We start from the raw sequence: 13,144 nt of genomic DNA on the forward strand, positions 1-13,144 counted from the left end.
ATTGGCCTGGGCCAGCCGCAGAGAGCCGACACCGGCTCCCAGGACTGGGTCTTCCCAGACAAACAGCGCCGGATCAGCGCCGTGTGTGAGATGCTGAGACTCGGATGCGATGAAGATGTTTTTGGATGTTCTTGGCCAAGACATGGACTTCAGCTGAGGGACGGGATTTGATGATACTTTAGCGTCCTGCTCGGGTAGGGCTGAGATTTATGGCAGAAATATGTTTGTTTTCTAGATTTTCTGTCTGACTTTGTCACTAAATTTACCAGACCAGATTAGGTGGATCAAGGTTTTGCACAGCAAAAATGCAAAATTGTGTGCTTGTTTACATAATTACTTATATAAGTTCTTAGTCTTGAAATAACACAAGAATAACTTCAAACTTAACTTTTTGGCAAGACAAATAAGCTTGTTTTAAGTCTGTATTCCTTGATCTCATAGTGGCCCCACTGACAGATATTTTCACTTATTACAATATATATATTTTTTCTGTTTAACTATCTAGATTTATAGATTTTTTTAAAAATCTGTTATTGTTTCCAACAAATGTCAAAATCATGAAACCTTGAATTCTTTCCGTTGCTGATTCTTGTGACGGCAGGGATGAAAACATTCGATATGGAATCTTGATTTAATCTGGTCATGATTAAAAGAAAAAAAAAGAAAGAAGAAAAAACAGGTCAGGCTTTTAGATTAATTTGTTCACAGGAGCAAAGCAGTGCTTTGTCTCAGCTTCTTTATAATAAAGTTTCCTTTAATTTTTCATCTAGAGTCACAAAATAATTTGCAAGGACTGAAAAAACTTGAACTTATAAACAAAGCTGTTTACTGTCAAGCAGTAATTATGCAGTCGATACACAGCTCTACTCTACCGTGTCACCTGGTGACATTGTTGAGTGGATGCTTGGAACAACTCAATGCATTGATGTGTCATTAGTTTCTTCAGATAAATAGAAACAAAACTCAAGTTATTATCTATGGGCATGAAGAGGAACAATCTAGAGTACAGCTGGAAACTAGAGATCGGGCAGGATCAGAGATCGGGCAGGTGATAGACTCTGACCTGAACTTTCAGAGCCACATAAAGACAGTTGCCAAAATCAGTCTTCTATCACCTGAGGAACACATCCAGGATTATGAGACTAATGTCCCAGTAAGAGAAACTAGAATCTAGAGAAACTCTTCCATGCATTTATCTTTACTTGCACTGATAACTGCAACAGCATCCTCATAGGTCAGCGTAAAAAGAAACAACCCAAACCTACAGCTGCAGCTGATCCAGAATGCTGCTGCTCACATTCTCACTAAAACCAGGAAGCCAGAGCACATCCCTTCAGTTCTACAGTCCCTACACTGGCTCTATGGAGCTCGGAGAATAAACTTTAAAATATTTTTTATTAGTTTATAACTGACTAAAAGGCTTAGCACCGCAATACGTTAAAGATCTGCTGTTGTTGTATCAACCTTCCAGACCTCTCAGCTCTTCTGGTTCTGATCTCTGCTTCCCCAGAACCAAACACGGAGAAGCAGCACTCAGCTTCTATTTGCCACAAATCTGAGACAAACTTCCAGAAAACAGCAAAACAGTCGAAGCACTGAGATCCTTTAAATCGAGGTTAAAAATCAAACCTATTTAGAGTCGTCTTTAACATTAACTTGAAAATGATTCATTTTAATAAAAGTTTTCTTTAGTTTCCTTTATTATGCCACTGCACTGTACTCATTTTATATATATACATATTTTCATCATGTAGATCACTTTGAACCGCCTTAAACTCGTCGCTGAAATGTGCAACACAAACCTCTCTTTCCATGAAACGAAACATTTTCACGCCCGTGACGACAAATATTCGGTATTCCAAACTAATCACTAATCAGGTGTCCTTGGAGTGGATACAGTCTAAACTTAATAAATGGATTGACTCTGATTAGCAGAACAGGATTACCATTTGTAATGCAATCTCCTGTAACGAGATACTGTGTTGTTTGTCAGGCGAAAAGTGGCTCCCGCCCACATAAAAGTGACCGGATATAAAGCTGATTTGTAGAAGGTATAATATTCGAATAATCGTTTTGTCTGTATCTCAAATTTACTAGCGTCAACATGAATCGGCACGCCTTCGCGCCCCTTCCAGCCAGACCCCCGGCCTACACACCGATGGGATACCAGGACAGAAATGTAAGGAGATTTTTTTTTTTTTCTTCTGTTTTTTAAATTTGAAGTTATGTTTGACGGTCCTGTCGGTGTTTCGACTCAAACTGCCACTGAAACTAGTCATCTTTTCCATCTTTCCAGTTCGGCCTGCAGCCTCTCGGACGAACACAGAGGCCGTACTTTGACAGTGCCTTTCACGGAGCAGCACAGAAGTCCTCCAGATCCGCAGTGAGTCGAAGCAACTGGGATCAATATTTTTGACACGTATTCAAAATGGATGTCACATATGCACTCGTTGTACCTTTCAATACATTTTCAAGAACCACAGAACTTTTCTTTTCACGTCTTTTTTTTACGTCAATAGCAAAGTCAACCATTTCTAAACTTTGCTGTATTTTATTGGTATTTTTATGTTTAAGAGCAACACAAAATGGAGTATAATTACAAATTTGAAGGAGAATTATGCATAGTTTTTAGTTTTTTATAACATAAAATTTTAAAATGCTTATGCTTGTTTGTCTACTTTACTTTAATACACATGGGGCGAACCAAATCAGACGTTTGCTGGAGAATATTAGGGTGGACTAAGAAACAGGCGGGTCAGAGATTAAGTAATAGACATTTAAGGCAGGGTTGAGGTATAAAACTACAGTTCAAATGTTTGAACGTCTCACAGAGGACTTTTCAATCTATCATGCAAAAAATTGAATAAGTTAGCTACAGTTGCTAACCTAGGAAAGATGGCCGTCCACCTCGCGTGACGTCCGAGGTAATCAAAACGTTTAATCGAAGAAGAAATAGTGAAGTGAGTCAGAGTTTACAACTAATGTACAACATAAAAAAAATTATGTGGCACATTGAACTGTAATAAACAACCTAAAACTTGTTTACAGTCTCTCTCCCGAATGTGACCGAACTCTGAACGAAACGTCCAACTCGGAGCAAAACATTGTTCCGACTCAAATCGGCAGAACACGTCTCGTCTTTTCAGATTTTTATTGGCAGAACATTTTTAAAACGTGTTAATGATATGAACACTTTTGCGAGGTACTCTGTTAGCAGACAAAAGTCCATAATAAGAGCTAAACATTAGGGTTAAATTGGTTAAAAGAAAATATATGTGTTGAGATATCTTTGATTTAAAGGTGTGTATTGAAGATAACAACTTGGTGTAAGGGTTTAGAAAGATAAACCAGCATAAAATGGGAAAATGTATAGGTAAATATTAGTAACTGTTACTTCTGACTGCCACTTTGATTTTGATTTTTTTTAATGACAGTAGGACTCTAAAGTCTCAAGTGTTTAGGGGTAGGAGTTTATAAGTTCTCACTTCTTCCTACCCCATTTTGAGCATGATATGTTAACTGAAACAAAAAAATCTGTATTTTCTCTTCTTTCTTATGCACTTCTTGTTACTGTGCACTATTTTATTTTTATATTTGTATCATGTTCGAATAAATTTCATTTCATTTCAAAGCTAGCATAGCAGTTAGCTATTTTTTTCACCCCCAGAAAAGAAGAAGCAGCAGCAGTTGTCTTCATGTCTACATTGCATGGAGGATTTATTACCACAAACAACTTAAGGTAAATAACTTTATGTATTTTTCAATGTAAAAAACCCCCCAAAAACACAAATGAAGTTTAAATTTCAACAGTGCTGATGAACTGGTAACAAAATCACAGCTGAATTACAAATTATTTTGAAAATACTGCAGTGATTTTTTTTATGCTTGTATTGCGAAAAAAAAAAAGTAAAATTTTTGTTATGATGGACTTGACAGAAAATGCATCAGAAATACCACAGTCTTCCTCAGGAGACGGTGATGAAATGTCCAATCACAAACCTGCTAGACTTGGAACAACCTAAAGAAACCCAGCCCTCCTGCAGACGCCCATATTTAGGTGAGTATAATCCTGAGATGCTCACTGCGGCTGAAATTGTAGTTTTTAAAACGTACCCTTCTCGGTCTGCTTTTAGATTCTGCGTTTAGAAGCACAGCAGGAAGAGAAAAAGCAATAAATGCCGGCCATAACCCAAGCGATCAACCGGAACCTCGCCCATCTACACTTGCTTTCCGCCCCAATGAGAAAGCGGATCTGGAGAGACCCGAGAGCTGCCAAACCAACCTGACGAGTGGCTCCCTCGACAGGAAGCGGCACCTGGGGAGCTGCAGCTCTGACGGCGTGAAGAGGCTGAAGCGGGAAACGGAAGACGAGCGGCCTGACCCGTCTTTATTCACCGCACCTTGTACAGACCCTTCTGCAAGCAGGGTCTGCACATGCGTTTCTCACCCGGGTGCAGAGCTGCATCCCTACCAAACTGCATCCTGGGAGCAAACGTGGAGCCACAGAGTGGATGTCCACCTGAGGCAGAAAGTCTTCAAAGAGTATTTCTGTGAGCGGTTTCTGCCTACGTTGGCACCTCATGTTTATTTTCCTCTGGACTCTGTTTACCTTCCAGACCAGAACACGCTCCCGTCGTTTCTGTCCCTGCTGTAGAGCATAACTCTCATTCTGGCTTTTTTTCCTCTGGACTTCTAAAAACCAGAGAGCTGATTGTTTCTACAACAGAGAATGCTTGTAGTCCTTAATCTGATCTGTAAATGTTTTTGATGACACGTCATTCCTCTAGAAACCAGGTTTCTACAACGGCATTTTAAGGCAATAGAGAGCCAAAAAAACACAAACCTTTTTTCTTTTTTTTAAGATGGTCTCAGAAATTTTCTAGAAAAAGTTTGAAATTTACTACAAAACAAACTTGGAGTTTTCAAAAATGGAGAACTTTCAACCATTGACATTTCCAAGTTTTCCAAATTTCTAGAATTTTTTAAAAGATCTACAATGGTCTTGATACGCCGTAGTAGTTTCTGATTGAGTTTTAATTTGTTTTAAAATATCACTCTTAAGTTGTAAAGACACCCATGGACAGCTGGCTAAGAACACAAATATTAACCAGGAATTCCCATGCATTGCATTTCATGGGTTCTTTGTTTGTTTTGTTTTATTTACTTATTTGATTATGATTTTAATACATTTATTCAGTTTTTTTTTGTTGTTTTTTTTTAAGCCCAACCAGTTGGGTCACAAATCCCTCCTAGCATAAGGCAAGTTTCTACATTTTGCTAATGGAGAAACTAGCAAATATCAAAATGAAACTCTCAGACAGAACCACTTTAAAAGACTAAAGTAGTTTTGCTACTTAACTGTAGCAAAATGTAAAGAAATTGGAGCAAAGTTCAATAAATAAGTTCTCATCACAAATAAATTGCCTCCTTAAGAATAACAGTGTATTGAATTCATGTTTTTCAGTTGGAATCCAAATCTCACCTTACAAAAAGCACCCAATAGTTAAAATATTTCAGTGCAACAGAGCAATAATAATAATGATAACAAATGTTTATGCTTGTATAAATATACCAAATTTGACCATGATATGAAAAATAAAATCTTTAGATGAGCAAATATCTAAAGAATACATTGACATAGGTGCTTAACTATAGCAGTGCATTTTCTGGTTTTGTTCATAGAAGCGCAGCCTGACATCTGGACACTGACATCCCCGACAATTAACGTAGTTTTAAAATGGAATGGGTCACTTTAGGGAAAAAGCGCACAGGGCAGACAGCTTCTACTAAAAATAAAACTCAGCTTTCTGCTGTCAGTTCCGAGGCTTAAAAAAAAAAAAAAAAAAAGCGGCGCTACACAACAGTCTCAGCTGGATATTTCCGAGCAATTAAACCACGTCCATCCCGAGACCCCTCGCAACTTCCGTCAGAGCCTGGACGGCACCGGACGTACCGCCACCGTCGCAGCCGTCCTGCGATAGTCCTCCGGGCTCGTCGTCGATGTGAGGAATGGTCGTCATCATGCAGTAGACCGGGGAGTCTGCTCCTCTGGGGCTGTGCTGGGACGACGCTTCCTCCCCTCCGGAGAGGTCTGAGGAACACGAGGAAGAGGAGCTGGAAGAGGGCGAGGAGGAACCGGTGGGGGAGCTGCGGCCGCTCTCCGGGGCGACGGCGGCTTTCTTCTTCGAGCTGTTGGCTCTCTGACTTTGCCGAAGGTTCCGCGGCTTTTCGGCCATGTTCTTCATTATCTCCTTCGTCACCTCGACAGTCTCAAAGCGCACCATGTTTACTTTTAGGAAGCCGTCGACGTCCTTCCTGTATCTGTGTGCAAAGAATGTCATGATTAGCCTAATTGTACTGCAGCAGCTTTTAAGCTTTAAAGCTACAGTATGTGACCTTTATATATATATTTTTTTCTATGTGTTTGCTAAAATTATCACCATATTCCCAGACAGGATCTGTGAAAAAAGAACAGGCTGTTCTACCGGTGGCCCTACTGCTATCTGCAGAGATACAGTCAGAAACAACCAATCAGAGCCAGGAGGAGGGTCTTAGGACTGTCAATCATGCTAGTGTAAGCTGCTCACACTGTCCACCATGCTCTCTGCTAGGCTAGCTCGTTTTTTGTTTTGTTTTTCCACACAGATTTTCTTTCATATAATACTTCAACAAGTGATAATAATAAATTTTGTTTACTAAAGCTATATACAGCAGCTTTAACAAATAACCCACTTTTTAACATTTACAGTCCGAGCTGCTTTTCAAAGCTTGTCCCGAGCTCAAACCTTTTGATTTTTTTTTTCACATTACAAACAGTTCATTGCATCAGGATTTTATCTGACAGGGCAAAACAAAGACAATGCATAAAATTTTAGGTTAAAAGCGCCAGAAAAAAAAAAATCACATGTACAAACATTCCTTATAATTGAAAACAGTCGATGCAGAATCATGCAGTGGCCATGATTAAAGGCACATTCAGCTAAATGTTTACCTGAAGCGTGAATGCCCAGAGGGCCACTTCAGCTCGTGCTTCTTTCGGAGGTGAAGCGTGAGCGTGTAACACCAGGAGAAGACCTTATCACAGATATGACACTTATATTTCGACATCCCGCCAGCCTGTTGGCCAAAAGTCAATCATTTTAATAAAATATCTTAAAAACGTGTCATTGTGTCCACAGCTTGTGCATGGTTGACGGACCTCGTGAACTCTCTTGAAGTGGTGGTTCACGGTTTGCAGCGTGTAGCAGGAATAATCGCAACCCTCCACTGTGCAGTGATACACAGTACCTTCATTGTGAACATCTGTGTGCTTCTGGAGATCACGTTGGTTTTTAAACCTGACATAAAAAAATAAATAAACACAGCTTTAAAATGAACCTGACCTTTATAATGTTTCACAGAAATTTCTGTGAAACATTATATTATAGGCATGTTGGGACAAAATGCCTTCGTTATGCCTCTTTTATGACTTACTTTCTGTAAAAAAAAAAACCAACTTACTATTATATTGGCCAATAAATAATTGTCCTTGTCTATAATCTTGTTTTTATGACTGTTTTGAGTAAAAAGCAAAACTGAGTAACAAATTTGATTACTTGAAACGCCCTGCTGCATCTTCACCACTACAAGAAAAATAAATCAAAATCTTCCCACCGACGAGGATCAGTTTTGGACGTCTACCTTTTGTCGCAGAAGTCGCAGGGAAACGGCCGCTCGTCACAGTGGCGGAAGCGGATGTGGATCTTCAGAGCTGCTAACGTGGTGCAGGTCATATCGCAAAAGGGACATTTGACCTGATTCACTGCGAACCAAACAGACCCACAGTTTTTACAAACAACGCCCAGCAGGACTATTTACGGCATGCTAACACGTTTAGCGCTTCTATTCTGTCACGTGGGGCAAAATCATCCACTCAAAACTGGGCCAAACAGGTTTTAAAACTAAAATTACCAAAAATGTTGTGATTCTTTTTGTTTTTCTGCCTACTCAACGATTCACCGAGCATAAACAATTTTATTTAAACCATGTTTTTTTTTTGTGTGTTTTTTTCTAGAAGTAGGATCATAGAATCAAAACTTTGTCATGGAGAATTATTTTGGGCCCAACTGAAGAAAACTGAAAAAAAATCATTTCAATTCTTCTCAGTAATAAAAACTAGATCTAGATCAGTCTTCACTTGAAAACACTTGCTGTATTTAGTCTTATTTTAATACAGAAGATTTGGGTGCACTCAGGTGTACTTTAGAGCATAAATAAATTATGAGGTCTGTGTTACCATGACAACACAAGAGAAAACCAGAAAGCTTGGAGAACATGATCACTCCATATCAAACCAACAGTTTTCTCAGTAGACTTTGAATTAAAAGTCGTAGTTTTGTTAATAAAGGTGCAGCAATAAATTTGAAAACATGATTACCGTAAATGCAGTTACTGTGTGCAGCTTAATGATACAAATAATTCTTCATTATGTGACTGGTGTCACCTAAAAAGCATATTACATACAGGGATGTTTTTCACGAGAAATATTTGTATTTGTGGAACTATGATTGCTGTGTCGCACACAGACAGTTACCTTAAATAGAAGTAATAAATAGTTCTTATTGGCCCTTTTATTATACCACAATAATACTACTAATACTGCGGTAAAGATTTTTTTTTTTTATTCTCTACAGATTTATCTTTAAACCTATATCACCCATCTCTATTTTGGTCTAAAATTAAACACCTATTTAAGCAAAACATTTCAAGTATGATTCATCTCATAAACACAGACAGCAGAAAATAACTTTTATAATAATAAACTGGTGGCTGGTTTTTACCGTGCTGGCGAATGTGATCCCTCAGGAGCCTCTCACTGGGAAAAGCTTTGCCACAATGTTCACACACAAGGGATTCTGATTCAATTAGAGTAAAAAAAAACAACAGATTAGCAAATACATAACATCCCTTAAAACATTTCAATACCCCCCCCCAAAAAAACAAACGTCGTGTCCCCACCTATGGGCTCCGCCTGCCTCTGGAGGTGGTCGAACAGCTTGGTGTTGCTGGAGAACATGCTGCCGCAGGTGGGACAGGCCACCAGTCGCTCCTGAGTGTGGCTCCGCATGTGCTCCCTCAGACGGTACCTTATCTTGAAGAAGGCGTCGCACCCTGGGACGGAACGAAGAAGGGGCCGTTAGCGCGTTGACGCGGCAACATGGCAACCGACCAGGACTCCTCCCCTCCCGTCCTACCTGCCCAGCTGCAGAAGAGCGCCTGCTGTTGGGAAAGAGACTGCTGCTCGGCACTTTCTACGTGGTTGTCCACGTGGCGGTAGAACCACTCGGGATTGTTAAAAGTGCTCTGCAAATGGGTTTTTAAAAAGTTCTCTTAATAAGAATCAATAACAGTTAAACAAGCAGCGACTTCCACGGACAAAAGCACCCACGTCGCAATGCTCCCACTGGCACACGTATCCCTCTGAGCCCTCTGGCACCAGGTTGTGGCTGTGCGAGCCCTGGTTGCAGCTGGGGAGGTCGGGGCGGGACTTCAGCAGCTGTGAGCCAATGAACTTGAGCTTTCCGTGGTAGTTGTGGAAGTAGGCATGGACCTCCAGCTCTGTGGGGCTGCCCATGGAAAGGAACTCGCATCCGCTCCACAGACAAGCAAACTCATCTGAAGTGAAACAGAGAGCAGCAATTAAAAAGGCGGCATCAGCACATCTGTGTGTTAAGTCTCCCCCTTAAATAACATACCAATTAAAAGATACTAAGGTGTTTTTAACGCCAGCTGAAAATTATCTCAGAAAAATGTCCTTATTTTTGATTTTTACATATGAAGCTTTTAAAAAATATCAGCCAGAATAATTTTCTGTTTGTGTGAAAAAATTATATTTCACCACAGAAAAGCTTGTTTAACCTTAATAAAATGCACATAAGCATGTATAAAGGGTTTTTATTTTTTTGTGTGGTGATGTTTTACAGGGAACTTGAATATACCGAATTTCCCTCAGAGTAAGTAAAGTATTTATCCATCTATCTAATTTATCGTCCAGCAAAACTTTTTTGTGGGAACAAAATGAAAAGAGGTTACAGACAAAAAGGCCACAAGTGTGTAAAAAAATGGAGTATTGCCACAAGATAAACTGACAGATTCCCAAAGAACAGCTCTCCAAATAGCTTTCATATTTTTGCAAGATGTGTTGCTTGCTTGTTAAAAAAAATAATGTACAGTTGGAACAAACTAAGTCAGCAGCGTTCTCCTTTTGGAAATTTATTAAAAATAATAATACATAATATTTACAAGCGAAATTCAACATATTTTAAACCTTTAATGAGTGTTTATAATATACAAGCTATTTTTTAATCAAAATACTAAAATAATTTCCCTTTTTGACGATATTCTTATTTATTTAGATGCGATAATCTCCCGAATCCCAACGACCAGTTTTAAGACAACTTCAACGCGAAGTCCTTTCCTCTAACGTGAAGGTTTCTAATGTGTAGTTTCCTGCAAACGCACCCAGCTCCTCCAGGGCGTCCTTGTCTCCCAGATAATCCCTCAGGTGAAGGGACATGTGGTCGCTCAGCTCCTCCATGCTGTGGCCCTTGAAGCTGCAGGAATCCCACTCGCAGTCCACCTCGAAGCTCTCCAGCCTCTTCGTTGTCATCATGATAAGTGATCAGTGCTCCTCCGACGCAGCTAAAAACAAACAACCCCACTTTTATTATTATTATTATTAAAAAAAAACCCAACCTAAAATCTCCAACACCTTCGCTACGAAATTAATCCGACAGGAAATTAGTTGCTGTTTGAACCAATTATCAGTTACGTTTACTCGAAATTTGGCTAACAGTTTCATAACCGTTGCTGAAGTTGGAATAAGTTACCATATCCGTGTGTTGTTTTTTTTTTTTTTTTAATAAAATGACGCTAGACATTTTTAATGCAGCTTCAGTCGTGTTATGAATACAGCGATAAAAACGTACTGTTTCCTTATATTTTTACATAAATCTTCAGCAGCTCTTACTTCTCGGTTACTCCTTCTCCTTCCCTCCTTGCAGCTTGTCTGCGATGTTTACTTCCTGTTTCGGCACGAAAACGGAAGTAGCTCTTCTTCGTCGCTCCCTCGGGTTGAGTCGGGAGCATACCGCCAGCTACTTTCCTCCGTTATTAAATTACCCTTCTTCAAGTGGAGAACTCAGGGCCCGTTTTCGTAGTTTTGACACTTTTATGATGTAAGAGTAAAATGCTTTTTGCCAGTTCCTCCCACATGAAGCTAAATACGCTTTAGAACTTGTTTAGGTATGTATTATTTCTATCAGTTTTCACCTACTTTTTAAAGGTTGTATAATATCTAAAGATAACAAAATTTAATATTTCAAACCTAAGAACATAAAAAGAATACTAGAATAATGTTTGCAAGAGATCCACCACACCTTTATTTATAGTTCTTAAACCACGTTCAGTTAAGCACAAAATATCATATTTCTGGCAAATTTAGGTTTAAAAGAGTCTTGGACAAACTGATTTTTCTGACAAGAAGTCTTTCTGACAATCTGGATTGGCCCAACCTCTCTGACTTGGGTCTGGTAGAGAATTGTTGAAGGTGGCTGAAGAGCTGAAGATTAGCCCAGTGGCATCACAAAGCTGATAAATCAAAATGCTAGTGGGGACTTGCAAAAAGCTGGTTAGAAATTATAAAAAGAATTTGAAAGCTGTAATATTAGTACTGCGAATATGGGGAAGCGTATATAGTATGTGTAGCATACCACCTTTTAAAATATCTAAATGGAAATATTTTTTTTAAACATTTATACAGATTTGGATGTTTTTAAGTTATCTATTGTGAGATCTCTGTTTATGATAAACAAACTTCTTGTTTTGCATCAAACCTTTCCAGGGGTATGAATAACTTTATTTATCTGGCATAGGCACATTAGTCATTTTAATGTGTTAGTATGGATGTGACAAATTTCTAGAAACAATGGAGAAATATAAAATTAAAGATAATTAGAAAAGAAAAGAAACTCCTCTTTCAAATGGAAGCTGAAGACGTGTACTCGTAATCAATCATCTAATCAATCTAATATTATAAAAAGAAAAGTTGGACCCTAAAATTAGCTATAATCTTCCAAGGGCCCCATATCCTCCAAAATCCTGCCCTGTTATGAAGATTTATCTTTAAACACCACACATATAACCTGTTTTCCAACTGACTGTCAAAGCAGTAACAAAAACGCAAATGTAAATGCAAAAAGTAAACAATATATTCAAGAAAACTTGAATATATTCAAGTTTTGCATTAGTTACATCTGGAGAAAAATGTGACTAAAATGTAACTTTTTCGTTACATTTTACTCCAGTATTAGGAGTTTGGAGTTTATTTAAAAAAAAATACACATAATCCACAGAAACCGAAGGAGTTGGTGAATAAGCAATTCCACACGTCTCCACTAGAGGTCAGGATTTGCTGGCATTAACGCCACAAAAGCAAGCCTCATGAAGCAATGTAGCAGCTCAAAGTCTTCCAGCGTAAAGACATATACAGACAGCGTACAAAAAATGTTTACTTAAAAGCTGTTTATGCTACAGCTCAATTATCCGTACTGAACAGTAAACCGTCACTCATCTTTGACTGACCGGACATCCGGATGCTGTTTTCACATTCACGCGGATTGGTTTCCTTCACATCTTACATCCTGAATACTGTCGAACTGAACACGAAATAAGATGAAACCCTAACCAAGCAGACGAGAGCCATCACTCAGCTCATACTTAATATTTCATGGTGCTCTGCAAATCAAGGCCCGTTAGTGCTGAATTATTAATAGATTTTATTTTTTGTCTGGGTGGCTTGATCACAAAAATGTGACTATCAGCACGCAAAGGGAGGAAGAATATGATCTCCTTTCAGGTTCTGTTTCAGGTCTTTTCCTTTTGTTTCTCAAGCAAGCAACACTACTTCAGCTTGTCGTGATGGCTCAGGAGCTCCGGTTACAACACATTAGTTTTTTTTTTTTTTCTAAAAATAAAATAATAAAATACCTGAATTGCTGAAATATGTTGACACATTTTCTTACCATTATTAAAGTAAAAATGGAATATGCAATGAATAGAAGTCAAAGAAATGTCATGCTTGAAACTAGGTTTTCTAAAATATTCC

At 38.8% G+C, this 13,144-nt stretch overlaps 2 protein-coding genes across 4 annotated transcripts; one reads left to right on the top strand and one right to left on the bottom strand.

Annotated features, from left to right (window-relative positions):
• LOC122833132 lies at positions 1-5,284 on the top strand. Of its 2 annotated transcripts, none has more exons than XM_044120458.1 (6): positions 1-194; positions 2,098-2,179; positions 2,276-2,383; positions 3,668-3,739; positions 3,937-4,057; positions 4,134-5,284. In XM_044120458.1, exons 2-6 carry the CDS (start codon positions 2,105-2,107, stop codon positions 4,652-4,654), a joined length of 897 nt encoding a protein of 298 aa, XP_043976393.1. In that variant the 5' UTR covers positions 1-194; positions 2,098-2,104; the 3' UTR covers positions 4,655-5,284. The 2 variants fall into 2 exon arrangements, with proteins under 2 accessions (XP_043976393.1, XP_043976394.1); XM_044120459.1 differs by having other exon boundaries at positions 2,297-2,383.
• Positions 5,285-5,416: 132 nt separating this feature from the next.
• zgc:112083 (uncharacterized protein LOC550461 homolog) lies at positions 5,417-11,116 on the bottom strand. 2 transcript variants are annotated; one of them, XM_044120455.1, is made up of 10 exons: positions 11,009-11,116; positions 10,501-10,680; positions 9,428-9,654; positions 9,234-9,342; positions 8,998-9,150; positions 8,820-8,894; positions 7,681-7,801; positions 7,199-7,337; positions 6,992-7,116; positions 5,417-6,321 (listed from the first exon to the last, which is right to left on the bottom strand). In XM_044120455.1, the coding sequence occupies exons 2-10, from the start codon at positions 10,649-10,651 to the stop codon at positions 5,889-5,891; spliced, it is 1,533 nt and encodes a 510-aa protein (XP_043976390.1). In that variant the 5' UTR covers positions 10,652-10,680; positions 11,009-11,116; the 3' UTR covers positions 5,417-5,888. The 2 variants fall into 2 exon arrangements, with proteins under 2 accessions (XP_043976390.1, XP_043976392.1); XM_044120457.1 differs by having other exon boundaries at positions 10,968-11,110.
• Between the last annotated feature and the right edge of the window lie 2,028 nt (positions 11,117-13,144).

This window comes from Gambusia affinis, linkage group LG06 (genome assembly GCF_019740435.1).
Source record: "Gambusia affinis linkage group LG06, SWU_Gaff_1.0, whole genome shotgun sequence".
Taxonomy (NCBI): domain Eukaryota; kingdom Metazoa; phylum Chordata; class Actinopteri; order Cyprinodontiformes; family Poeciliidae; genus Gambusia; species Gambusia affinis.